This window comes from Delphinus delphis, chromosome 15 (genome assembly GCF_949987515.2).
Source record: "Delphinus delphis chromosome 15, mDelDel1.2, whole genome shotgun sequence".
In the NCBI taxonomy this organism is placed as follows: Eukaryota; Metazoa; Chordata; class Mammalia; order Artiodactyla; family Delphinidae; genus Delphinus; species Delphinus delphis.
The window spans coordinates 79,897,617-79,923,382 of NC_082697.1; the positions used below are offsets into that span (position 1 = coordinate 79,897,617).

Genomic DNA, 25,766 nt, shown 5'->3' on the forward strand with positions numbered 1-25,766 from the left:
TCTGGGGCTTGGCCGTCTTGCCACTGGGGAGACTCCCGCTGCCGGAGAGGTAGAAGGCAGCCAAGCAGAGCTCTCACCAGCCCGCTGTCCTCTGCCCAGCCTGAGCCTCACCCCCACGACCCCCGAGGAGGATGGGGGCTTGCACTTGGCCTGGCACAGACCCCAAACCACCACGGCACACGGGCAACGGCATGGAGCAGCTCCAGCCGCAAGGATGGAGATGCCGGAAGCTGAGGTACGGGCTGTTCTGAGCACCAGCCTTGTACTCCCTCACCGTGATGGCAACAGGAGTACTGCTCGGTCACTTCCTGGTCATTTGGTGAGTCGGGACTGGGTAACTCAAGCAGAAAAGCTCTGGGAGCCCCCCAGGGGCGCTGGTGCCCCTCATACCGGGAAGGGCTTGCAGGTGCTGCAGTAGCAGTCCCAGGAGGATTAACTGTCTGGGGCTCTGAAATGCACATCATGGATGCAAGCCCTACAAGGGCGCTCCTGGGCAGAGGGACCGTGGGTCCATGGCCCCAGGCGGCGAGGCAGAGTTTGGACTTGGGGAGGGGAGGGTGCCTTGGTGCAGCAGGCACAAGATCCTTCTCAGGACCACTGCCTGAGGGCTGGGGTGCTGGGACCTCGAGCAGGCTGTGTCTCCAGGCAGGAGCCACAGCTGGACCTCCACCTGCAGGGAGGCAAGGGGTTGGGGTGGGGGGTGGGAGGACCCTCTAGGCCACTTGCAAGTTTGAATCTAGGTCAAAGGTGAGAAGCCCAGCCTCTTCCACTGCCCAATCCCCAAGTGGGCTCATGTGGGAAAATCCTGTCCACACTGCCAGGACCTCAATGACGAGCCCAAGGACACAGTTATTCTCTCCTCACCAGAGTCCAGCTCCTCACGCTGGCATTCAAGGCCCCCCATACCTGGCCTCGCTCCCATCCTTCACTGTGTCCCAGAATGAACCCTCCTTTCTCAGCTTTCCTCTCCCCTCCCCTCATTCTTGCCCCCAAAGCCTCTGCTCAGTTCTCCCTCCCCCCTTCCTCTCTCACAGCTCCGCCAAAGCCCCCCCCCAATCCCTGTGGGCCTCTTGGGCCCAGCGCTTTAGCTCTGCACCTCCTTCAGGACTGCCGGTTGTCTCCCGGTTTCACTCGCCCAACGGGGTGCCGGGTCCCCTAAGACAGACCTGGGTGGGGGCCGGGCAGGCGCCAGGCCACGGTGGGCTCTACACGGGGCCCGTGTGTGGCTCTCCCTCCTCCCTGGCAGGCCCAGGAGGAGCCGTGCCTGAGGCCAAGGCAGGAGAAAGGACGACGGAGAGCCAGGTGCAGTCCCTAAAACAGGCTCTTTAATAACATTATGTCTTCACTGAAGAGCTTCGCTTTTCCCACCCAGCGCCGGGCGGGGGCCGGCAGGGTCCGTGGGACGGACGGCCACGTGGGCCATCGCCCCGCGGCCGGGCGGGTCCGGGTGGCCCCAGGGCCTTGGCGCCGCCCGCGCCGGCCTAGTAGAAGGAGTACTGGTTCTCGACGGCGCGCGTGCGGCCCCGGGCGCCCTCTCCCGGCCCGGTCTCTGGGGGCTCGTCGGCGCCCCCGCCCGCCGCCTCCAGCAGGCGCTCGGCGCTGTTGCTGCGGCTGCGCGCGCTCAGCGGGCCCTCGACCGGGCGCGAGGCGCCGGGCACAGACGCTGCCGAGGACGACGAGGCGGATGAGGACGAGGCGCCGCCGGCCTCCGAGGGCGAGGCAGGCGGGCAGGCAGCCGCGGCGAGGCTGGAGAAGTAGTGCTGGCCGGCCGGCTCGCTCCAGCAGGTGGGGGGCCCGGGCGCGGCGCTGGGCGAGGGCCCCGGGTCTGCAACGGGAGACCGCGGGCCGTCAGCGCCAAGCCTGGGCCCTGGCCACTCCCCGACCCCCAGTCCCGGCGTGCAGACAAGGGCCAGAGCCCCGGAGGAACGGGATGGCCTGGCATCACACAGGGAGCCGGGAACCCGAATTCAGCGCGCCGAGTTCCAGCCCACCTCCCCGATAACTAAAGTCATGGGTATAGGCGACACCCGCGTGCCAGGCACCCTCACTCACCCCTCCAAGGCTTCCTTCCTTCAACAGCTCAGCGCTGAGCCCCACCTGTGCAGGGATCTAAGGGACTCCACCCCCTTCCACCTGCCGGGAATTACTCAGGACACGGCTCCCTCAGGGCTGCCACTCTCCCGCCAGTCCTGATGCCCGGGTTGCTTACAACTCGCCCAAGACCGGGTGCTCATCCCGCGGGTCTAGCAGGGTGGCAGCCTGAGGGTGACGCCCTCCCCCACTGCCCACCTGTCTGTTTGCACGGGCCAGGTAGGGGCGTCTTACCAGGTGGGGGGTCCTGGGCCCGCACATAGCTGCGAAGGGTGATGTCTGCAGAGCCCCCGGACTCCAGCGGGATGGGGTGGGTGTGGAAGTGGCGGAGCATGTCGAGCACAGACTGGAACCACAGGTGCTGCACGTGGCACTGCCCGTGGCCGTTCAAGGACAGGCGCAGGTGCTGTGGGCACAGATGGGTGTGGTCAGTGTGGGGTGCGGCGGTCTCGGACTGGCCCCACGCTTGGCAAGTGCCTTGGAAGGTCACGGGGAGGACCAGGTCTCACAGAGGCCACAGGGGTGGTGTCAGAGTGGGGGCGCCTGACACGAGCCCATCTTAGGGGGGGTCATGCCTATGGCGGGGATGGGGAATGAGGGCCACAGAGCCAGGCTGGGACTGGAGGGAGCATGCATCTGTCCCTATGCTGGGAGCACCCACATCAGGCCCCTCGCACACCCCCTCCATCCCTAGTCTCCAAAAGCCCTAGAAGGTAGAGATTACAGCCTCCATATTAGAGATGGGGAAACCCAGGCCCAGGGAGGGGGAGACTCGCCCGCAGCCGCAGAGCACAGAGCTAGGAAGAGAACTCGTGTTTGGGTGACCCTCCCACCCCAGCAGCTAGGGGTCTGCCCACTGTCCCCGTACAGGCAAAGCCCAGCAGGCTGCAGACAACCCCCAGGGTGGCTGGGGACGAATGGCTGCAGACGCTGCTCAACTGTGCTGCAGCAGGAGAGCGTGCAGCACGGAGGAACAGTGCCCACGTGGGCCAGGCGCCTCAGGGAGAGAGGAGCCACAGGCCTGCGGTCTCTAGTGGTGAGCCACAGGTCTCTGGCTTCAGCCCTTTTTTGCTCCATGTGTATCTCACAAGGGGAAGAGTGGCCGTCTCTGGGGTGTGTGTGGCAACAGGGGTGATGATAGGAGGGTGCATGCGATGGGGGAGCTGGCCTCCTAGTACAGGAGAGAGAAACCCTGGGGAGGAGGGGAGTGTTCCCACGAGTGAGTTCTGCCACTCGGCAGGGCCAGAAGTTGCCAGAACAGTGTGGGCAAACCCGGGGAGCACTCATGGCAGCCCAGGGCAGGGGCTCAGCCCAAACCAGCATAGTGGGGTCACACCACAGCCTCAAGTCGGGGTGGGGCCTTTGGGGACAGAGACCCGGGGCAGAGCTGGGCCCCAGGGAGCGTGTGCCTCTCAGTCTTTGGAAAAACATTCCAGACATTTCTTATCTGAAGGTGAAAAGTGAGGCCTGGGAAGGCAGAGGTCTTCCTTCCCCGGAGGTGTATGAGTAGGAAGCGGCTCTATCCCACCACTAACTTCTCCAGCTCTGCACGGGACTCTGGACAGACACCGTGCTCTGAGAGGCACCAGCTGTGGTGAGTACAAAGCTCAGGGCTGGGTTTTGCCCTGGAAAGAGTGGAGCCTCCGGCTCTGTCTCCCCTCCAAACATCCTGACCCCACCCCCCGACCCCACCCGCCTGCCCCATGCCCCACGGTGGGCTGGGCACCATCCGAGCCTCTGGCTTGGGCAGGCATCAGACCCGGGCCCTCCGAGGAGGCTGCCCTGGGGCCGTGCTGGCTGAGAAGTGAAGTAAACTCCGGGTCAGGCTGCCGGGGACAGCGTAAAGCGCCTGGTTGTCAGAGGAGCTGGTGAGAGCAGCCGCTTTCCAAGGAGGAGTCCCTAGGGAAGCGCTGCCCATGGGGCCAGCCGGGGGCTGGGACACTGGCTACCAGTGCAGGCCTGGAGCAGGAGTCCTAGGGTGCCCCCTCCTCCAGCAAGGACTGACGGCAACTGTGTCCTGGGCGGAGCCAGGGCTGGGTCTGTTTCCTTAGCGGAAACTCGGGATGGGGGAGGGGAGTTCGAGGTTCCTGCCCCACTCTGTCACACTGAAACCCCCCACGGTCACTGGACTTTCTGTTCCTTTGTGCCTTAGGTCTTTATTAGCACGCAGTGCCCTTCCTTGAGAGCCCGCCTTCTGGGTTCACAGCCGCGCCTTTGCCCTGCCCTGTCTGGACCACCCTTCCACTTGTCTTCACCTCAAGGATTCTCTGTCCATTGCACGTCTCAGGTCAAGGTCCTCTCCTACTCTGGCTGGTGGGGTCAGGAGCCTCCTCTGGCGCCCCCTGCTCTGTGGCCCTCCTGCCGGGCCCAGCTCCTCCTCTTCTGCCTGGTTCTCTAGGGCCCACTGTATGTGGTTCCCTTCCACAACCCCGGGCCTGGTCTGAGCACAGGCCTGGCCCGCAGCTGGGGACCACGAGGGGCTGGTGAGCTGTGCTGAGCAGGGGACAAGAGGGGCTCTTGCGTGCTTGGAGCACTGGTGGACCCCAGCCTTGTACGGAGGTGGCTCTCGGTGGAGACCCTCAGAAGCCCTAGTGCTACGTGATCCCCAATGCACAGGGTCAAAGTCAAACCCTCAGAAGGGCCCAGCCTCCTGGGGGCTCGGCCACCAGCAGAGAGGTGCAGGAGGGAGGCGAGTGATTCGGAGCATGGCCGGGGTAGGCCTGGCCTGTGGGAAGCCATGCCACCCCTACACCCGTGGAGCCTCCTCCTGGGCGCAGGTGCAGCCTCAGGACCAGGGCCACCTCAGCCCGCCTCCCCCTGGGCTGGATACTTCCCCGCTGTGCCCCCCACCCGCCTTCCCTGACTTACCTTGGCCTTGCCCTGGAAGTTGAAGGTCAGCACGTACTCGCCAGGCCGAGTCTCACTCTGGCGGATCACAAAGAGGCCGTGGCTCCGGGGCCCGCCTGCCAGAACCAGCTGAGCTGCCTTGACCCGTGACAGTGTCCCGTGGAACCAGGGGTAGTCAGAGAGCTCCAGCTCGGGCTCAGCCTCGGGCTCCGGCTCTGCTCCGTCCTCCACTGCAGAGGGATGACAGTGTGAGAGGCGTGGGGGAGAGAGGGGGCACGTAAACGAGAAAAGGGATGCATCATCTTGTTGGGTTTTTGCATGTAAGATGCTGCTGAGTAATTTAGAACGAGGCAGGGAGCTGACCCACCCACTAAACATATGAGGTAAACTGAGGCACGGAGAGGAGAAAATGATAGAATAAGAGAATGTAGATTTAAGCTACAGACTGGTTTAGCAAATAGTTTAATGATAAGAATGTATCACATGATGGAATGGGTGCCTTTTGTCTCAAGGAAAGACCATTAATAGCAATTGGTGGGATTTCCCTGGTGGCGCAGTGGTTAAGAATCCGCCTGCCAATGCAGGAGACACAGGTTCGAGCCCTGGTCCGGGAATATCCCATGTGCCGCGGAGCAACTAAGCCCGTGCGCCACAACTACCGAGCCTGCGCTCTAGAGCCCGCGAACCACAACTACTGAGCCCGCGTGCCACAACTACGGAAGCCCACGCATCTAGAGCCCATGCTCTGCAACAAGAGAAGCCACTGCAACGAAGAGTAGCCCCCGCTTGCTGCAACTAAAGAAAGCCTGCACGCAGCAACAAAGACCCAACACAGGCAAAAATAAATAAATTAATAAAAAAAAAAACAACTGGCAAATGGTTTCTGTTCTCACATAACACACATTAAATGTTCTTGCACCTCCTGAACCAGTAACAAAACTCCTCAGTACCCCAGCTGTGTCTGCTTGTATGTATAACATCAGAACATGCTTATTTCATAGTCATCGTCCGGTTTTCTCTGGTTTGGTGGGATCACTTAGTTTCCTGGGGTCACTCTCTAAGTCGGCAACAAACCTGGGAACAGATCAAGTGTCTGTGTCCCCAAGCCCTCGTTACAACCCTTTGCACCCCTTTCTGTGAGCGTTTTCTACTGAAACCAGGGCCCGTGGGAGGGGTCACATTCCCGGACTAGCCTGCAAAAGCCGGAACAACCGAGTAGCTGTGCAAAGGACCCAGTGGGATGAAATGTCACTGCTTCTGAGGCTCAGGAAGGGCTTGGGAGAGGCCTGGGGGTGCCTGTGGCCTCGGGCGGGGGCGCAGGGAGGGGCAGCAGGAAGAGTGCAGCCCCACTGCACCTGTGTTATTGCTGTCACTGCCGCTGCCACCTGGGGACTCCAGGGTCTCCAGGAAGGTCTCCAGTGGGACATGGACCAGGGACTCCCCGACGGCATCTCGAGCTCGGCTGTGTGGGGCTGTCACCACGGCTGCCGTTGTCTCTAGGGGCCGGGGCAGGTCCGCTGCTGGAGAAATGGCAGGTGAGAAGCACGTCTGTCTGTCTGACCATCTTTGAGCGACCGTCCCCTCCGACCCTGCCTCCACTACTCCAGCCAGCTCTGTCCCCACCTACCATCCGTCAGGAGCTCACAGCTGCAAGAGGCCACACGGCTGGCCAGACAGCTTCCCCGGGCACAGGGGAGATCGGCATCTTCCTCGCTGTCCCTGCGAAGGCAAGAAAGCGCAACCACGTCCTGCCATGGGACTCGGACCGCAGGCTCATGGAGCCGGGAGTGGCAGACAGTCCCGCGGCCAGCATCAGCCCTGTCCCTCTGCCACACCCTCAGCTTGCTCTGTGGCCGCCATGTGAGTGACTGGGCCATATGGAGATGTCTCCTGGTGGGTGCAGCTCTCCTGGAGGTCACATGACCCCTGCCCCCTAACCCTCGACAGGCTGCCCTCCTCCTAGGATCCCACGGAGGCCCTCATACAGGGGCAGGGCGTGGTGGGGGGCGGGGCCGGGGCCAGCTCCCTTCCCTGCCCTGGGCCTTTGTCTCCCCATCTGTGCCACAAAGTGATTTTCACCTTCACGGGGGCTGCGGAGCCGATGGCTGGGAGGGCGGCAGGGGAGGGATAACGGCCACTTTGGAGATGGGGGTGGCGGGGTGGGGGGGGCCCTGGAGGCGCTCAGGACTTTAATTGTGCTTCCTTAAATGAAGCTCTTAATCAGGAGGCAGCAGCCCCTCCCCCGGGGCCTGGCTCACCCCAGTAGCCGGAGCTCCTGCCAAGTGCTCAGCCTGCTGGCCTGCCTGCCCCTCCTCCTCCCGGCCTCGGGCCTCTCCCGCGCGGCGCCGCCAGCCTCCCTGCTGTTCCTCCTGCACACGGCTGACCACAGCTGCCCTTATTACCAGCCATGGCTCCCCACTGCCCCGACCTACCAGCTTCCGGCGCCCTCACGGAAGTCTCCTCCTCACGGGCTCTAATTCCAGTCACCCGAGGGCCTGACATTCCCTGCGAGTCCCAGGTCCTCGCACACCTCCACAGCCTTTGCTGGGCTGTTCTCTCTCTTCTTCCTCCCTGCCGCCCCCAGCCCCCTCTGCCAGGCTCAGGCCCGCCCTTTGTTTAAGCCGCAGAGAAGGGGGGCACCTCTACCACTACAGCTTCTCGGAGCCCCAGGACTGGGTTAGGGGCCTCCCGGTTGGTCCCCCACCCCTGGCACTTTGGGCTCACCCCATCACTACCCCTGTCCTAGTGGTTTCAGCCTCCCCTGGAGTGAGAACAAGACTTGATTTAACTTCCCTCCAGGTCCCCAGACCCTGAACCTACAGGGCCTGCTGGGAATGGGAGTGTGGGCGTTCTGGCCAGCACCCACCTGAATTGGACTGCAATGGGAAAAGCCCATGTGTCAAGCTCAGCTCCTGCCCTCCCCGTGGAGGCTGGACCAAGGGCACAGCCGAGCTAGGCGCCCCCCACCCCGTCTTCCCATCCTAGGAGCACTTGGGCACTCACCCAGGGTCCACACAGCCCTGGATGTCAGCTACCCACGAGTGCTTCTGCAGGGAGTCGATGGTCTCCAGGATGTACTCTGCTCCGTTCTCCACCTGGGGAGGGGGTGGCGAGAGTCCAGATCACAGTCAGCACCCTCGGCAGGAGGCTCCGGAGCCCGGGACAAATGGCTCATCCCACCCCTCCTCCCTGGGGGCTCACTGGTGAGGGCAGCAGGAAAGACAATGGGGGCCCTGGGTGGAGCCCACACTCTCAGCAGCCCCTTCCTCCTGGGCCCCCCACTGGGGATCATGGAGATGATGTCCAGCCCTGCTGAGCTCAGGTCCTCAGGCCCTGGAGATGCAGCCCTGGAGGAGCCCATGCTGGCTGGGTAAGGGATGGGGAGGTGGGGTGGAAGGGCATCACAACCCTCAAGTCTGTGAGGGGCCGGCTGGCCCAGCAGCGAGTTGAGGGCCCACACGCCTTTGCGCCTGGAACTCCACCTCTGTGGCCACACCCCTGGGATAAGAAGCCTCCAGAAGGGAAACAAGGAGGAGAAAGCCGGGCCCAGAGTGTGATCCTGCACATACATTGTCTGATGAACTCTTCCCAACAGCCCCGTGAGGGGGGTGATGCTTTCCCCGTCGTACAGATGAGAAGACTGACGTTCAGAGGTTCAGGTAACTCGCTCAAAGTCACACTAGCGCTCGGTGGAGGTGTTGGGACCTGAACCCAGGTCTCTAAGGCCAAGGCCTGGGCTCTGAGCTTCTTGTCGCGTGTCTCAGTAAAGAGCAGTTGGACTCCCAGCATCTCAGAGCTGGGACGGTCCTCGGAACTTCCTTCATCCCCTCTCTGAATGGATGGGGAAACTGAGGCCCACAGCGGGCCGGCAGGTGAGCCCGTTGGCCTCAGGGCTCCTGAGCATAATCAGAGACACAGAGGCCACCCAGCTGTCGGGGGCGAGGCTCTGACCTGTCTCATCCAGCAGATGAGAGTGCCAGGCAGGGAGGGGCCGTGTCCTCAGTCCCCCGCCTGGGGTGGCTCAGGGTATGGGGTTGGCAAACGTTTGCTAAATGAATAAGAGAGTTCATGACTAAACAAACAGGGACAGTAAAAACATAAACCCAACCGGGAGCCTGGGGAGGAGGTGCGGGGGGCCTCCGTGCAGCTTCGGGTGGGTAGAACCAGGCCTCCTTGGGGACTTGGCCTCACAAACACGCTCTAATCCTCCAAGGAGGCACAGGGCCACAGCCCTGGCAGCCCGGAGCCGTGTCCTCAGCAACCCAAGCAGGCCACCCCGGCGATGTGGAGCCTGGGAAAAAGAGGAGCGGCCCCCAGACTCACTGGGGTGCCCCCCTGCCCACCCTCAGGGCCTTTGTGCCCTCTGTGGGACCAGGCAGGTTCCCACACTCCAGTGCTGGCAACAGGAGCATTTGCATAACTGCTGCAGGCTGGCTACCAGTTCCTGTCTTGTGGGGTGGGTGCTCGCTGACTCCAGTGGGGGAAGGGAGGGGAGGAAGTGAAACTCAGGACCTTCACCCAGGCGCAGGAGGAAATGGGAACGGGGCCGCACACGGCGGACTTGGACGACACCTGGGGCATTTGGCTTTGGAGCCCAGGCCAGGATTCACATCCTAGCCATGTGCTTGACATCTGCGTAGGATCCTGGGACCCCCAACCAGGGCTCCCTCCCCCTGCCCTGCTGCTGGTCCTTTACCCTCACCTCCCCCGACACTGCCCTCAAGCTCTGCCACCCATGAGGGATCTGTGGGGCCCGGGGTGGGGCTCACCTTGAGCACGAACGTGTTGTCCTTCTCCGGCATCTCCAGGGGCATGGTGGTGCGGACCTCAATGATGGCCGACAGAGGGATGCTGACTTTGGGCCTGGAGGCCTGGGAGGCCAGAGGAAAGGGCAGTGAGACAGCGGCCCCAGGGCCTCCTGAAGCCCTCTCCCCCGTCCCCACTCCCAGAGGTCAGAGCAGCCCTCAGCTTAGGATGTCAGGCAGCCCTGGCACAGAGGTGTCCCAATCCCCATTTCACAGATGGGTAAGTTGAGGGAGTTCCTGGGAAACAGAGGGACCTCCCCATATAGTCACACAGCAAGTCAGGGACAGAGCTGGGACTGACATAAGTCTCCCACCTCTGAGCCCTGAGGGGGTGAACTCTGCCCCAGCTGCCCTTCCGCCCAGCGCACCTACCGGATCTGTGGTTTTCACATTTTTCACCTTGACCCATAGTAAGAAATACATTTGATGTTGTGACCCAGTACACACACACAGGTAAAAATATCTCTGAAACACATGTTTCACCAGACAATATTTACCCTGACTGTGTGATGGAGTGTGAGATTTTCTATTCTATTCTAGTTCATTTAAAAAAAAATGCTCATCTCCCCCTTCAGACTAGATTTTCCACAGCACAGGTCTGGAGCCTCAACTCAGAACAGGACTCCTGGAGCCGGGCAGGCCGTGTCTCTAGGTGGAGGCAAAGGGACCAGTGTGGGATTTAACCAAGGTGAGCTGGCAGGACTCCTGGGGACGGCCCTCTGCCCCAAAGCTCCTGGCCCTGGCCTGAAGGCCCCCCGGGGCTGCCTTGAGACTGAGATTCCTGGCAGGCCTTGGGCTTTGGGACAGGGGCTTTCTTAGGAGGAAAGGGAAGGGCCACACGTTGGATGGGCAGGCGGATGGGAATTCCTGGCAGCACTGGCTGCCATCCAGCAGAGCAGGGCTGCGCTTGGGTCGGTGACTGCGAGGCTCGGCTGACCATGGCAAGCCATCAAGCCAGCCGGCGGGGCAGGGGCCGCGGTCCTGGAGCGGGTGGAGCGGACAGGTCTGCAGTGAAGGCTGGTCTGGGAACTACCGCTGGGCTCCCGCTGGCCACAGGCGGTGATTCCTCTGCCTTGCACTTGAGGCCCGTCTGTCCTGGCCTAGCTGCCTCTCACCCGGCTCCAGCTCACTGTTACCACTTCCCTGGACGGAGCCATCAGGCTGTTTCACGACCCCAGACCTTGGCTCACTCAGCTTGAGTCTCCAGAAATGCCTGTCCTGGGGCCCTGCCACCTGGTGAGCACTCATGAAGCTTCCCCTCCTTGTGGCCCCCAGAGCATCCTGTGCTCACCCCACTGAGGTTTATTTTACCATCCAGTCCAGCAAATATCACTTGTCTGGTGGTTCCCTAATGGCAGGGGGCCAGCGTCATTGCTCCCTGGGCCCCAGGGCTGGCCGGCCTAGGGCTATGAGGGCACCTGGGGTCCAGGAGACTTTTCCTGCAGGGTGAGTGAGAGGGCAGGATGCTGGAAGCCTGACACACGGGGCTGTATGAAAGAGCAGGCTGAGGGTCCCCGAAACAGCCCCTAAGCCTGCAGACCCCAAGCCCCGGTCTGCTCCAAGGGTGCAGCTAGGCCTTCAGGGGCGAGAGGAGGAAGAAATCTGGACTGCGGATGGGTGAACAGGACTCAAAGGCAGGGGGAGTGTCAGCAGGGGCTCCCCGTGGGGCTCATACACCCTGGAACCAAACATATTTGGGAAACCGGACCTGAGCCCTCACCAGGCATGCTTCCCACCTGGCTCACTCCTGAATTCACAAACATTTGCACGAAAAAAGGAGGGTCTGAGGCCAGATCTGGGATAGGAACCCACCTGCCTTTCGCAGAGGTTGGGAAAGTGACCCCTCAGGAAGCCTGCCCTCTGCCCGCGGTGAATGGTGGGCTGCAGGGGGCACCGGCTGCTGTGTTCCCTCCCTCGAGGGCAGCAGACATGCTGTTTACAGCTGAGCAGCTGTGGTTGCCACTCAGGGCCCAGAGGCATTGAAGCCCTGCCCTGTGGGTGACCCTGGGCAAGCCCCACCCCACTTCCCACCCCTCACTGGGCCTCGCTCTCCCTGTCTGACAAACGGTGGAGTTGGGCTTAGTGGCCCATGACTCTCTCAGGGACCTAAAGGTGGGGGCCTGGGCAGGCAAAAAGTTCTTGGTGAGTCTGGGCATCCTGGGACTTGGGGAGAAAGCTCTTCAGAGAGTCAGTGTGTCCCTGGGAGATCACCTCTCATGCGGCTCATGGGCACCCCGCCTTGGGGAGCCCACATCCTGCACCTCCAGGGGAGAAAGGCAAGGGGGAGCATCCAGCGTCCCGACAGACAGGGAGATGGAGAAGGAGGCGAGACGCAGGGTGGCTAAAGACAGCGGGGAAAGAATGGGCCCAGAGGTGGGTGAGGGCCCTGGGCGGACAACCCCGCACCCTTCCAAACCTCCCAGTGCACAAGGAGCTCCCAGCTCCACGCTCCTTTCATTCCCGAGACCACCAGGGTGATGGGTATAATTAGCTCAGCTCTGCCTCCTGCGAGCTGCGTGACTTTGGGCAGCCCACACCCCCTTCCTTCGTTCTCTTCTCTTCTTCTGTGACCTGGGGACCATGCTGCCCGCCTTGCCGGGGCAACTGGGAGGATGAGGGCTCTCAGAAAGCGGGCACTATTGTTAGAGTTATTCCCTCTTCCCAAACAAGGCAGATTTGCTCTGCTGGAGGAGACCCAAAGCTGCCCTCAGGGCTCTGACATTGAGCCCCCAAGAGAGAGGAGGGCATGGTGCACTCAGGTGAGCGGCCATGCTGGTGACAGCCAGGAGCAGCTTATGAAATCTGGGCCGGAAAGGGGCCAGCTGGGCAGGGGCTGGGCTGGAGCGTGGCAGCTAAGCTGGGGGACAAGCAGATTTCCCCTGAGAAGGATGCAGACCCCCGGCAGGCCCTCTGTGAGTGTGCCAATGTCATTGCCTCCTTTCCTCTCTGGGGAGGCTCCAGCCACCCAGGGGCCCCAGGTGAGGAAGAGGAGTCCAGGCAGCCAGGCTCTCCAATACCTCCAAGAACAGTACCCAGAACCCCTTCTGTAGCCAGAGGGCCCTTCTGACACCTCACAAGCAGAAAAAGAGGGCCTGAGGGGTGACTCATCCCAGAGGCAGAGGGGGGCCCCTGGCATCCCAGGTTCCTGACCCTGAATACTCCATCCTGCCCATCAGATCAGGCAGTGCGGTCCCCGAAGCCAGCCCCTCCACGGTCCCCCCAGGTGGCGGTGGGCACTCACCTTGGGCGGCACGAAGAACTCTAGGCGGAAGCGCTCGCCTGCCACGGCCCTGCGCAGGAGCAGGCGACACTTCTGCCACTGGGCGGCGCCCCCGGGACCCGCGGCCGCGTCGTCGGCCACCATGAAGCGCAGCGCGCCCTCGCGCTGGATGTCCAGCAGCTCCACCTTGGCCGCTAGCGTCCGCGACAGCCGCAGGCGCCGCGTCCACTTGTCGCGCGGCTCGGCTGGGGGCTCGGCGGCCCGCGGGGCGGCGTCGGGCTCGGGCGAGGAGCGCCGGTGCCACATGTCGCGCACGCCGTCCACCACGCACAGGCTCATATTGCGCAACGAGAAGCCCTTGCGGACGCGGGCCTTGGCCGCCGCGTGCGCCGACACGTCCTCGGAGCTCCGCGAGTGGCCGTAGGGCGCGGCTTTGAGCGCCGGGGTCCCCGAGGGCTCGGGCTCCATGGCGTCTGGGGGCTCGGCCGCTCCCCGGGGCGCCGGCCCGGCCACCAGCACGCGGCGCACCTCCTCGCTGAACACGTCCAGGAAGTTGGCGGCGAAGTGGCGGGAGAAGGAGGCCCCGGCGTCGGGCGTGTCGTAGGCCGGGTTGTCCCGCAGGAAACGGCAGAACTTGTGCGCGAAATCCACGGCGGCCGCCTGCGCGTGCAGTTCACAGAACTGCCGCCAGTCCGGGACCGGAACCGGGACCGGGGCGGCGGCGGCGGGGCCGGGGGCGGCACCATTCATGGCTCCTGTCCCATCGCAGCCCCCGGAGGCTGCAGGTGAGAGGAGCGAGTGAGTGAATTCCTGACCCATGTCCAGAGCGCCCACCAGCCCCACTCCCCCAGGGCTGTGTGCAAGCTTCAATGTGTGAGGACAACCAGGCAGGGGGGACACGTGTCTGCAAGAGGGGCACTCTCCTTCAAGCAGCAGTCTCAGGGAACCCCAAGGTCATTCCTGGGCTTGGCGAGGGAGGCTGGGATGACAGACGCCTTCAAGTGGGGTCCCCAATGAGCCTCCAAGTGACCTCGCTTCCCTGAGTACCCTCTTCTGAGGGTCCCCAAAGTTTGGTGGACAGAAAGAAGTCATGCGCAATCCTCTTGGCTCTGCCTTTGAAATATACCAGGAACCCCACCCCTCCGCTGCTCCCCGCCATCCGTGCTGCTGGCCTGGGACCCACACAACCCTTTCTCCTGCCTGCAGTATTTTAGCAGCCTCTTCATTGGTCCCCCGGAACCTGACCTCACCCCCTATAGCCTGTTCTCCACCCAGGAACCCAATCATTTCTGAAACATAAGACAGATCAGGCCCTCCGCTGCTCAGAATCTTGCAATGGTTTCCCACCCCACTCAGAGTAGAAGCCAAAGTCCTACCCATGGCCCCCAAGGCCTCACGTGATCTGCCTCCATTTGACTCTCTGAGCTTATCTCCCGCCACTCTTCTTGCCCACTCTGCTCTGGTCACACCTGAGTCCCACCCCAAGGCCTTTGCACTTGCGATTTTCTTTTGTATTTGCCTGGAATGTCCTTTCCCCACACCCCCTCACGTTTTTCAGGTTTCTGTTCAAATACCATCTTGTCCGATAGCTCTCCTTGCCCACCGCTCTATTTAGAATAAGAAATTCTCCACCCAGCGCTGGTGTCTCCGTGCCCTCTGCCTGCTTACTTTTCTCCACAGTGCTTATCCCCATCTGACAGTCTGTTTATCCACTTGCTTGGTCTCGTTCCACGCCCCCCCCAGACCGCCACCGCCCCCCCCCCCAGCACCACACCCTCCCCGGAGAATACCAACTCCACAAGGCAGCGGTTTTGACAGCCTCATATGTGGCTGTGTCCCCAGTGCTGGGCACATGGCAGGCACTCAGTAAACGCTGAATGAATGAATGAACAAATGAATGTGCTCAGCACACCAGGCACGTCACAGCTGTCACTGCGCAAGCCGTCACATGGGGCCTGAGAACACACAGCTTGTTAGTGACACACCAGGGATTCTCACGCTGACTCTGAGACTGTGGGCGTCACCTCCCAGTGTGGATCCAGTATGACTAGTGTTTCATACTGGCATTGAAGGTGCCACCTCTTCAGACTCCTTTCCCTCACCGTGGACTGGCTGCCTGCTCTCCTTATGTTCCCCCCTCCTGGCACCCTGTTCCCTCCAGAGCTCCCATCCAAACCGGACCTTCCTGAAGAGGCCCTGACCGGGGAATCCCACTTTTCTCCTCCTGTCCCCAGGTGCCCCCACGCTTCCTCACTCCGGATCGCCAAACTGCATGGTGTGTGTCTAGTCATCTGGGGGCCTTGCCTCCTCATGCCCCATCACTCCTGGGGGCACAGGCCCAGCCATTCTGTTTATGCATCTCCTCCCCAACAGGCCAGGGTGAAAATTACTGGTGGAGAAGAAGTGGGGTGCTGCGGTCCTGCCCTGCCTTAGGGAGCCCCTGTCTGAGGGGGCCGGCCAGTGTTAGGGGAACTGAGACAGGGGGTCATGCCCTCGCCTGCCTTTGCAGGATCCCCACAATTCCAGCATGGCCCTTCCCTCACAGCTCCTGGCACCATCTCCTCTCTCCTCTGGGATCCAAACTCTGTAACTAATCACCAGGTGAAAATAGCTGCCCCACTTCTGTGAGATCATCTGTGGGGCCTCTGGGCCATAGGGTACCGTGGGAGTTCCCTCTCACCTTGGGGCAACCTCGGCCATCGATCTGCAGTCGATAACCACAGGACAGCCCCAGGGAGGAAACAGGCCACTTAGCACTGAGGACAGTTTTCCTTCCAAACCAGCAGGTCTCCTCAGAGGCTCTCACCCCAGCACTGGCGGGAGAGTAGCAGGGAGTTCAGAGGGCTTCCTGGAGGAGGCGGGGCTTGCACTGGGCTTCATGCTGGCAAAGAGGATGAAGAGTGACTTCACTGCAGCCATGAGCAGTAACTCGGAGGCAGACTTTTCAGGACATGGGGTAGGGGCTGGGGGAGAACAGGGGCTGAGGCACCCATGAATATGGCTCATTCTGGGCCTCTCTCCTGCCCTGCGCTTCCTCCTCATCTAGCTGACTCCTACTCATCCTTCAAGAATGAATCCAGGGGCCACTTCCTCCAGGAAGCCTTCCCTGACCTCCCCTGCCTCCCCAGCCCAGGAGACAGGTGTTTCCTCTGAGCTCCCACAGTCCCTGCCTGGGCACCCCTCTAACGAGGCGCCCACTGCAGGGTGCCCCAGGTATCTGCTTCCATGTCTGTCTCCCACCTGGCACAGGCACTCCTTGGGGGCAGAAGGCAGGCCTGAGTCATATGCCCGGAATGGGGGTGGAGGCAGGAATGCACCTGCCACCATCACCAAGGCCTTGGCCTGACCTGTGGAGAGCGGGCGTTTCTGAGGGTGGGGCGAGGACGAGGCCCTGCAGCTGAGTTTGTGAAGCCCCGTCCCTGGGCTCCAAGCCCATCCATTTACCCAGCAGGGCAGTGCTCCCCACAGGGGCCATCTCTCTCCCTCCTGAGACCACCAGGAGGGTCAGACTAGGTGACAGGGCAGCCTGGGAAGGGTTAGCCCTGGAGCCAGCAGCGGAGTGTGCCCCACTTGCCCTAATTTTGCCCTCGATGGGGCAGGTGGGGACAGGGAGGAAGTCGGTCCCAGTGCCACATCCTCAAGCGTCAATCCCCGTCCCCCCACCCTTCCTGCTGGCTGAGAATGTTCCTGGCACGAAGGGGTAGAGCGGAGGGACAGGACCCGGGGCAGAGGCTTTCACTGGGTGAGGGGCAGGGGGAGGGTCCCATCTAGGCCGCACTGGAGGCAGGGGTGGAACTCGGAGAGGAATTTGCCAAGGGTAGGGGGCACATGCCCTAGGCAGGCACTGGCCTGGGATGCACAGAGGCTGGGGCTGCCTTGACCTCCCCCCTCCCCTGCCCTGACCTCTTGCTGACTGGCCAGGAGCCTATGGGCCCGATGCCCAGCACAGCAGCCCTCACTGTCCCCTGGGTCCAGCTGGGGCTACACAGAAGTGGCAGGGGCTGTACAGCCAGGGCTAGAAGTCACAAGCAGCCGGGCCAGCCCGGGAGCCCCAGCCCTAGTTACAGACCCAGGCCCAGGCATGGCTCTCTGTAAAGGGGGGGCCGCAAGCCAAGAGGAAGACGGCTCAGCCCCAGCAGGGCACGGGTGTGCTGCCCCCCTCATTTTTAAAGTGAGGAAACTGAGGGCCGTGGGCCAGAACTGGGGAGGAGACCGAGTGCAGGTACTCTGCTGACCTGGGCTCCAGGCCTGACCCCACTGCTCTCTGGGTGAAGGACGTTGACCTCAACTCCAGCCTCTGGGCCTCAGTTTCCTCACTTTAAAAATGAGGATGAGGGAATTCCCTGGCCGTCCAGTGGTTAGGAGTCCGCGCTTCCACTGCAGGGAGCACAGGTTCGATCCCTGGTCGGGGAACTAAGATCCCGCAAGCTGCGTGGCATGGTGAAGAAAAAAAGAAAAATGAGGATGAGGGGCCGCCCCTTCCTGGAAGGACAGCACAGGAAGTGGTCTCTGCTGTGTTATAATCCATGTGTACCTGTGGGCAGGACTAGGGCTCTCCAAACCTTTGGGTGGAGCCAGGAGGTCTCCAGGGACCAGTCAGTGTGACACCCCATCAATCATTCTGCAGGTGACCACAGACCCAGATGTGGGAAAAGCAGAGCTTCAGGGGGAGGGGAACCCAGAGGTACCAGAAGCAGGGTGGACGAACTCACCGGGCTCCTACTGTCTGGCCTGTCCGGGAAGGCTTATGGATTGACTCCAGCAGGCCCTGGGCTCTCCCTCCTCCAGTGGCTCCTTGGGAATTTCCGCCCGAGTCTCTGCCTGTGTCACTCTCCAGCCGGCTGGAACTTTCTTCCTCACTCCGCTGACTAGTCAAATTCTGCCCCACCTTTAGGCTATGTAAAACACTCTCCTCTTCCAGGAAGCCTTCCCCCTACACTGGCCCTTCCATCCTGAGCTCCCATGGCCCCTGTGGTCCTTGGCCCTCTCGCTTCCATGGGCCGGGTCCCAGCTCCCCCTCCTCTGGCCCCAGGGAGCCAGAAGAAACCTGCCGAGTCCGTGCAGGACAGCAATGGACTGGCCGGTGGGAGATGTGGGCTCTGTCTTGGGCTAGGCCCTATGTCTCCCGAGGCCTCGGCTTCCCATGGGGGGCTGGAGCAGTGGCCTCCAGCGGCCCCTGTCATGGCCCTTGGACACTGAAGACTGGGGCCCTACAGTCCCTCCAGGAGTGGGACCAGAGGCAGGCAGGAGGTTGCCTCTCACCTTCACGGGCTTCTTCTATGAGGACTCCGGTGGAGACAAAGGGAGCCCCACCCCCATTCCGCCTGGCCTGGGGATCAGGTGGTGGCCCCCCAGCGGCCCTGGGTGGGCAAACTACCCTCCCCAATCCATCACCCTGGGGTTCTTCCAGGCTCAGCTGGGCTGTCTGGCTTCTCCTCCTGGAGCAATGTTTTTTGTTCCCATCTTGCCAGGGCCAGAGGGTGATGGGATGGGGCTTCAGGGAGGCAGGGCAGGGGGTGGGATGGGGAGGGAAGCATAATCCAGTCCCTGCCTGTTGCCTTTCCAAGCCATGGACTCTCCTAACCCCTCTGCCAAGAACCAGACAGGAGAATCCCCCAACCCCCACCCGGTTAGACGCCTGGGAGAGGGGGCGGCTGGCCTTCCGGTGGTAAAAATAGCACTGACAATTGGAAAAGAGGAAAGAAAGCCAGCCATCAGCCCCCAGTGGCACGCAGTTCCGGACCCCATGGCCAGGTCATTCCTTAAAATATTAATGAGGCGGCCTAGCCACCCTGCTAATGGGCCGGTGACCAATCGATCCAGCGCACAGTGGGCAGCGGCCTGGAGGGGCGGGGAGGCACCGGCGTGGTCCAGGCCCACACCTGCGGGGGAGGGGGAGTGTTCCAGGGAGCCCCAGCTGGAGCTGGCCTCCCTACCACAGTCTCCTGCCCCCAGGGAGGGAAGGAGGCCCCCAGGGAGGGAAGGAGGCCCTGCAGAGCACACCAGCCGCCCGGCAACCTGAAAGGCTGCCCTCTGGGTGGGGGGCAAGGCCTGAGTGGCATCCTCCTCTGTGCTGTGTTCCGGGCTGGGCTGGACAGTGCTACCCGCCCTACCGCGAACCACTCCCGATGGGGAAACCGAGGCCTCTTCTTGGGGCCCCCCCAACACAAGGAGAGGAAAGAAGGCCTCCCTCGGCTGCCCCCTGCCCTCCAGGAAGCTGGCCCCTACCACGCTCACCGATGTCCTGTCCTCCAGGCTTCTCAGGACCACCGGCCCGGCCCAGCCCAGCCGACTGAGCACTTTACCACCAAGCCTCCTCCCAGCTGCCGTCCTGGCCTCCGTGGGACCGTAACCCCCGGTCGCCCCTCTGCACCCCGCCCCCTGCAGCACACAGACAACCTTCTGGCCCGCGACGGAGGCAGAGTACCCAGGGCTCAGTCTGTTTCACTGTTGGCGCCTGGGCGTTGGTTCTTAAGTCTACTCCCTCCCCCCTCCCCCCCCCAGAAAGTGTCCTCACAGGGCAGGCCCTGAACCAAGGCCTCCTGCAAGAAGGACGTGCAGCTGGAATTCCCTGACCTTCCCCACCCAGAATATCTGTGCTCGACCCATGACCCTGGCAGGAGGCAGGAGTGGGCGTGATTTCTGGTCTTAATACTCTTGAACTGGCTGGGTCTTTGCTGCAGAGTGGGTCCGGGGAGGAGCTGATTAGCGACAGGGACAGGTGTGGATTAAGAACCCTTGGGACTCTGCCCCTGTCTGTGGGGGTCGGGGTGGGGGGAGGGAGGGGTGGCGCGGGACTCAGCTGGCCCTGGCTTTTCTGAGTATCAGTTTCCGCAGCTGTAAAGTGGGACCATCCTGCTCGCCCACTTAGGCCTGCCTGCTTCATGGTCCAAGGCCTGTGCTGAGGAGCGTCGCTGGGAGGCGGCTGCTAAAAGCTGGTGGAGCAGATCTGTGCCCTCACGCCTTCCACGCGACTGCCAGCCTTTGCCACCGTGGGAGTGGGGAAGCCCTTCTGCTGAGCCCCCAAGCTTTCACTGATGCCCCCGAGCCTGACAAGCCCCTCTGGCTCTGGGACCTGCAGACCCCTGGTCCGAGGGGGCCCCACAGCTGCTTCCATCACGGGGGCCCCGTGGCCGGGGCGTCTCCCCTCCTCCACATCTGACCATCTGACACATGGGACAGTGGAGTGGTTAAAAGCCTGAGATCTGGAGCCAGACCGGCTGGCTTTGCATCCCAGCTCCCCTGCTTCCTAGCCGTGTGACTCAGCCTCCTGGGGCCTCAGTTTCCTCATCTGTTAAAACAGAGGGTAAAAGAGCAATGACCTCAAAGGCTGTCATGAGGATTAAACAAGTGATTTGTTTAAGAATCAAAGCTCCTCTGCTTCTATTTCCTAAGTGTCTTGTATTCATTCCCTCTTTTCCTCCCACTCCTCTGGGCGGAGGACTCCTCCCAAACCTCCTTGTTTCTCACGATCCCCCCCAACCCCTGACAAATCCAGGCTCCACAGTGTGGCCAAGGTCATCTTTCTAGGACTCACATCCAATTGGGCTATGCCCCTGTTTAAAGCCCTTCTCCCCTCACATCTTCCCTGCCAGGAAGTGAGGATTCTCCCGTCATACAGATGAGGAAATGAGGTTCTGGCGAGAGAGGTGACGAGCCCATCATTCACTGGATTTGTACTGAACTCCCACCATGTGCCGAGAGCCATGCTGGCGGGTCCAGGGCCACAGACTGGTGAGGGGGGGAGTGTGAAGCCAAGTTCACATCTGTCCCTTTCTGTAGCACATGCTACTCCCAGCAGGGCTTTGTCACTGGGGAGCCCTCACTCTTGAGGGCACAGTAGGGGGACCCAGGCCCTGCCTGGGGAAAGGAGATGGCCATCCTCAGAGGAGAGGGCTCTCTGACAGGCTGGAGGGCAGGGGAATCCAGGGCTGGGCCCTGCAGGAAGTCGACATCAGATGAGCAGGGAGCGGGGGCCCCAGGACAATAAGCTGTGCCGGGGCCTGGGGGCTCAGGAGGGAAGCCTATCCTCCTTCAGGAGCACCTGGTGCTGGACAGCTCCTGGACAGGCTCTGTAGGTGGAGAGCAGGCTGGGATGGCTCTAGCTGCACTGGCCCTGCCATCCTGGCACTGCAGAGCAGACGCACCAACCCCTCTCCATCCTTGGCCTGAGCCTCGCGGTCTCTCCCTCTCTCCCGGTGTCATGGATCTCACCTAGGCCCTGATTCATAACCCTCCCAGACCTCCCTGGGGCATGGCCCAGCCCCGCAAATCTGCCGGACACCCCGTCAACCCCTTAGCCCACCAGTCTGCCTTCCGGCTTTTTTCACGATACACATACCAGCGACTCCTAACTGAGACCTCCAGTGCCTCCCCTCGGTTCTGAGTATCCCAGAACTCGGTACTGCAGATGCTTATAAAGCTTCCCCAGGCCTTTTCCCAAACAACTGAACTCCCAGCCTGGCTGAGCTCCGCCACCTCAAACTCGCCACATCCAAGTTTTAATACATCCTCTTCCTCCAACCCCTGCTTGTCCACTGCTCGGAGTCTCAACGTGCAGCCCGGCACTGCCCCACCTGCTTCTCTGCCCCAGTAGCTGGCAGGCCCCTGAGCCCAAGGGGGCCCCGGGAACGCCCCCCTTTGTCCTGTCCCGGCCTCCACTCTGCCCCCCCTGCCCCTCGTCCCTCTACAACACCACATGGCTTGTGGCCTGTCTTCTCTACGAAACCGTGAGTCCCCAGCTGGGTGTTACACCCGCCCCCAGGTGGGCCCTAGACACAGAGGGTCGGAAGTATCTGGAGAATGGAGCCCAAACCCTGCTTCACCCAGAGGAGCCAAAAGATGCCGTACTCCCACACACTGCTCTGCCCAAACAGGTGTGGGCCGTGACCTCCTCTAGATGTTGAAGAGTCAGCCCTGCTCTCCCCTGGGACAGAGCACAGCCATAAAAACAGACGCACCCGGGCTTCCCTGGTGGCGCAGTGGTTGAGCGTCCGCCTGCCGATGCAGGGCACGCGGGTTCGTGCCCCGGTCCGGGAAGATCCCACATGCCGCGGAGCGGCTGGGCCCGTGGGCCATGGCTGCTGAGCCTGCGCGTCCGGAGCCTGTGCTCCGCAGCGGGAGAGGCCACAACAGTGAGAGGCCCGCGTACCGCAAAACAAAACAAAACAAAAAAACCCAAAAAACAGACCCACACAGGTGAGTGGGGAAGAGAAACCTCCCCAGTTTCCAAAGCTGCCGCCGCCCCTCCAGCCCCACGTGGACAGTGAAAGAGCAGGAAGCGAGGCAGGCTCTAAGACTGGACCCGAATGGCATGGGGACAGCTGCCAGGAGGCCCAGTATACCTAAACTCCCAAGTCCCTACAACCCAGAATAGACAAGCAGTGCAGGAGGTAGAAACCAGATTCTTGTCAGAAAGAAGCGGTTTGGAAGCCTGGCTTGTTGGTTGAGTGACTTTGGGCAAGTCATTTCACTTCCTTGAATCTGTTTCCTTCTCTGCAAAATGGGGATAATAATAGAACCAAACCCCCAGGGTTGTTGTGAAGATTACATGAGAAACGCCACAGAGGCCCTTAGCCTGGCACGAGTCAGCTCGAAACCAAATGCTCAGCCCTGGGGGTCCAGGCTCCACCTGAGTGGGGGTCCCACCTCCTAGGGAAGCTCACCCTTGGGTATGTGCGGGGGGTTCTCCCTGGGAGACCCACAAAGTAGGGAGGAGGGGTCTAGAAATTTTAGACAGAGTTTTCACAGTAAGGGTAAGAAAACAAGCATATGCATTAACTCGATTCCTCAGAACCATTCAATTATCCCGCATCAGGATCTCCTGCCCATCATCACTGACGCCCTCTAGAGGCGGAGAGGAGGCAGTCTGTGGGAAACTGTCTCTGAGAACCCCATAAACGCCCTGAACCTTGCCACTGCCCCCACGGCCAGACCTCCTCCAAAGTTCTTAGAGCTGAAGGGTTCTAGGTCACTCCCAGCCGACGGCCTCCTGGATGGGGCAGGGAGGCCAGGATGGAAGAGGTTTGTTCAAAGTGGGGGGCAGGGCTGGGGGGTGGTTCAGTTCACACCCCCAACAGAGGCAGCCAAAGTGTCTTAGGGTAGGCATCCCCTGGCTCCTCCGTTCTCTTAGGGGTGCCCTTTCACCCATGCTCAGCGACCTGTGCTGGAGGGGGCAGCTCTTGCTGGTCAGCTAGGAGGTAGGCAGCACCATCCCCATTTCACAGGGTATTTAATGGAGGCTCAAAGGGCAGAGGTAGGGTTCAGTCCAGGTTTGACTCCCGGCCCTGAGGCTCTCCCCTGCACCTTGTCCACGGTCACTCCTGGGGCTGTCCAGTCAGCCCCGCGTGGCTCCTGAGGGGTCCCGGTCATTGCAGACTCCTCCCCCTGAAGACCTCACTTCGTGGGCTGCTGGGGTCCCTGCCTCTGCCCGGTCCCGGCCCGGTGGTTTGGCGCGGGGCCGGGCCCCGCGCTGCCCGCAGGTTCATCAATGGCCGAGGCCGAAGGGACTGAATGGAGGGCATGAACCCGCCCCTTCTTAAAGGCGCCGGCCTCTCCGGCACCCTCAGCGATCCTCCCCCCTACCGAGAGCTGCAGGAGAGTTCCCAGGGTGGGCGGGTCGAGAATGGAGACCGTGAGAAAGAAGGCCTGGGCCAAATGGAGGGCGTGCCGGCCCAGCGACGGTGGTCTGGGTAGGGTCCCTCCCGTGGCCGGCACCCTCCTTCCAGGTTGGCCCTCCCCCAGCCCCCGCAGCCTAGGGAAGAGACCCCAGCGCTCCAGCCCCCCCAGCCCCCAGCCAGAGACCCCTCCTCCAGGGGGCCCGCTGCGCTCGCCCCACCAAGGGGCCTGGGCCCTGGGAAGGGGCCTGGGCGCAGCTGCTCCGGAGGCGGCTCGGCCCCTCCCGCCACTCCCGCCCGGCCCGGGATGGGGGTCGGAGAGCCGATCCCCGCCGGGGGGCGCGTCTCCTCCGTCGCGCTCCCTCCCACCCGCGCACACAAAGACAACACGCGCGGACCGGGGCGCGTGCGGCCGCGCTCCCCAGAGCAGCAGTGCGCACACACACGCGCTCCCTCAGGGACGGATGGAGTCCGGGGTGATGGACGGGGGGACGAGGGAACTGAGGACAAGCAGGCCATACCTACAGGCGCGCAGCTGTGGCCGGGAGGGCCGGGGCGCCGGAGGAGCGCTGCCCGGACCGCGGCCGGCCTCCCGGGGCCCGGCGGCTCATGGCCAGCGGGGGGTTCGGGGTCCCTCCGGGAGGGAGCTGGCGTTGGCGGCGGCTCCTCCCTCCGTCGTCCACAACCTCGAAGGCTCGTGCGCTCCTCACTGGCCCAGCGCGGCCCCGGTTCGGCTCTCTCGGCGGCCGAGCGCGGCGCGCTCCGAGCCCAGCCCCGCGCAGCGCGCGCCCCGCCCGCTCCCCCTCCTACCCTCTGCCCGTGCGGCGCGCGCCTTCCCGGCCCCGCCCCCGCCTCGGGCTCGGCCCCCTCGCCCCTCGCAGGTCCCGCCCCCGCCGCGCCCCCAGCCCTCAGCACGAGCCTGTTCGGCGCCCGCCGCTGCTGCTCGCTGCCTCCGGGTGGCGGCGGTGGCGGCGGCTGGACTGCCGAGCCTTGGGGCCCAGAGGGGTTAGGAGCTGGCTTGCAGCCGCTGCATTTGGGGCGAGAGTCCGCGGCTGCCGGGTCTCGCGGAGCAGGCTCCAAGCCAGGCTCCGGAATCCCCGCCGTGCAGAGGCGTCCCCCGGAGCCGGGGGTGGTGGCCCCGGGAGCGTGGCGGGTGGAGGCCGGGTGGGTGGCCTGAGTAGTAGGGTAGTGGGGTGTATGGGGCGTGGGCGCCCGGCGGGGGCCCCGGACCCTCCGGCGTGGGGACAGTGGGCGTCTCGAGAAAGCCCAGATGTCGCAACGGGAGAAGTCAACGTCTGGTTCTCATAAATCCCAAGGGCGAGCACCACGCCCCCTCCCCCCAGCGCTCCGGTGCAGGAAATAGCCCCGGGGCTACAGGGCAGGGAAGACCCGAGCACAGGTCCCACCTCCCCACCTTCACAGTGATGGGGACACTGACGCCACCCGGGTAGGTCTTCAGAGGTCACACAGGGCTGATGGGGGGAGGGGAACACAGCCCTGTCTTCCTCACCCCTGCTTGGTTCTGCAACTCCAAAACCCGGGGCATAGGTTAGGGCAGATCCCAGTCTGGCTGAAAGAACAAAGACTGCTGCTGGCCTTTGCGAAAGCTTGTGGACTAACCCCTGGGGAGCTGGGGACCTCCAGGAGGCTTCCCAGAAGAGATGGAGGGGCTCCAGCAGGCCTGGAAGGCGCCCAAGAGGAGCAGAAGGGCATCAGTGTGAGCAGAAGTGTGGAAGGGCTGCTCAGAGATGAGACCTATTGCTTGCTCCTTGGGGGGTGCCGGACTCCTCCCCTCCTCTCCATTCTTGCCCCTGCCCCAGGCCCTCAGCTCCCACAGGCAGTTAGATCTGCGTCTCCCTGCCTTTGCTAAACTCTCTGCAACCCCACCTCTGGCCGTTCTGTGATCTACCATGGTCTTCCTGCTAGCCGGGAGTGCCTCCATGTGTTGCCCTCCCCCACCCATGGTGACCTCTGACCTGTAGAGAGCTCTTTAACCTTTCCCAAAGCCATTTCGCATCTCTAATTTCCCAGCAAGCAGGACAGGCAAAGAAGGTTTTCTTCCCAGTCTTGTGGATGGAAAGGGTGGGGCCTAGAGAGGAGCCGTGGGCTGGTGAAGGTGGAGACTGCCCCGGAGTCCTCACCTCCGGCCTGTCAGCCCTGGGCTGCCCTCCACAGGGGCTCTAAAGC

At 62.5% G+C, this 25,766-nt stretch overlaps 1 protein-coding gene across 3 annotated transcripts; it reads right to left on the bottom strand.

The window, feature by feature from the left end:
- Window positions 1-1,314: 1,314 nt before the first annotated feature.
- On the bottom strand, window positions 1,315-24,328 carry SH2B2 (SH2B adaptor protein 2). 3 transcript variants are annotated; one of them, XM_060033156.1, is made up of 9 exons: window positions 24,101-24,328; window positions 12,985-13,742; window positions 9,708-9,809; window positions 7,942-8,033; window positions 6,566-6,657; window positions 6,294-6,458; window positions 4,960-5,168; window positions 2,326-2,497; window positions 1,315-1,825 (listed from the first exon to the last, which is right to left on the bottom strand). In XM_060033156.1, exons 2-9 carry the CDS (start codon window positions 13,711-13,713, stop codon window positions 1,482-1,484), a joined length of 1,905 nt encoding a protein of 634 aa, XP_059889139.1. In that variant the 5' UTR covers window positions 13,714-13,742; window positions 24,101-24,328; the 3' UTR covers window positions 1,315-1,481. The 3 variants fall into 3 exon arrangements, with proteins under 3 accessions (XP_059889139.1, XP_069397557.1, XP_059889138.1); XM_069541456.1 differs by having other exon boundaries at window positions 6,294-6,455; window positions 24,101-24,217; XM_060033155.1 differs by having other exon boundaries at window positions 24,105-24,162.
- Between the last annotated feature and the right edge of the window lie 1,438 nt (window positions 24,329-25,766).

Coding starts and splice junctions, on each gene's coding strand:
- SH2B2 (XM_060033156.1), bottom strand. CDS start 13,713: ATGAATGGTGCCGCCCCCGGCCCCGCCGCCGCCGCCCCGGTCCCGGTT. Junction 6,658..7,941: donor CAGGGCTGTGTGGACCCTGG/GTGAGTGCCCAA, acceptor TTGCCTTCGCAG/GGACAGCGAGGAAGATGCCG. Junction 6,459..6,565: donor CTGTGAGCTCCTGACGGATG/GTAGGTGGGGAC, acceptor CCATTTCTCCAG/CAGCGGACCTGCCCCGGCCC.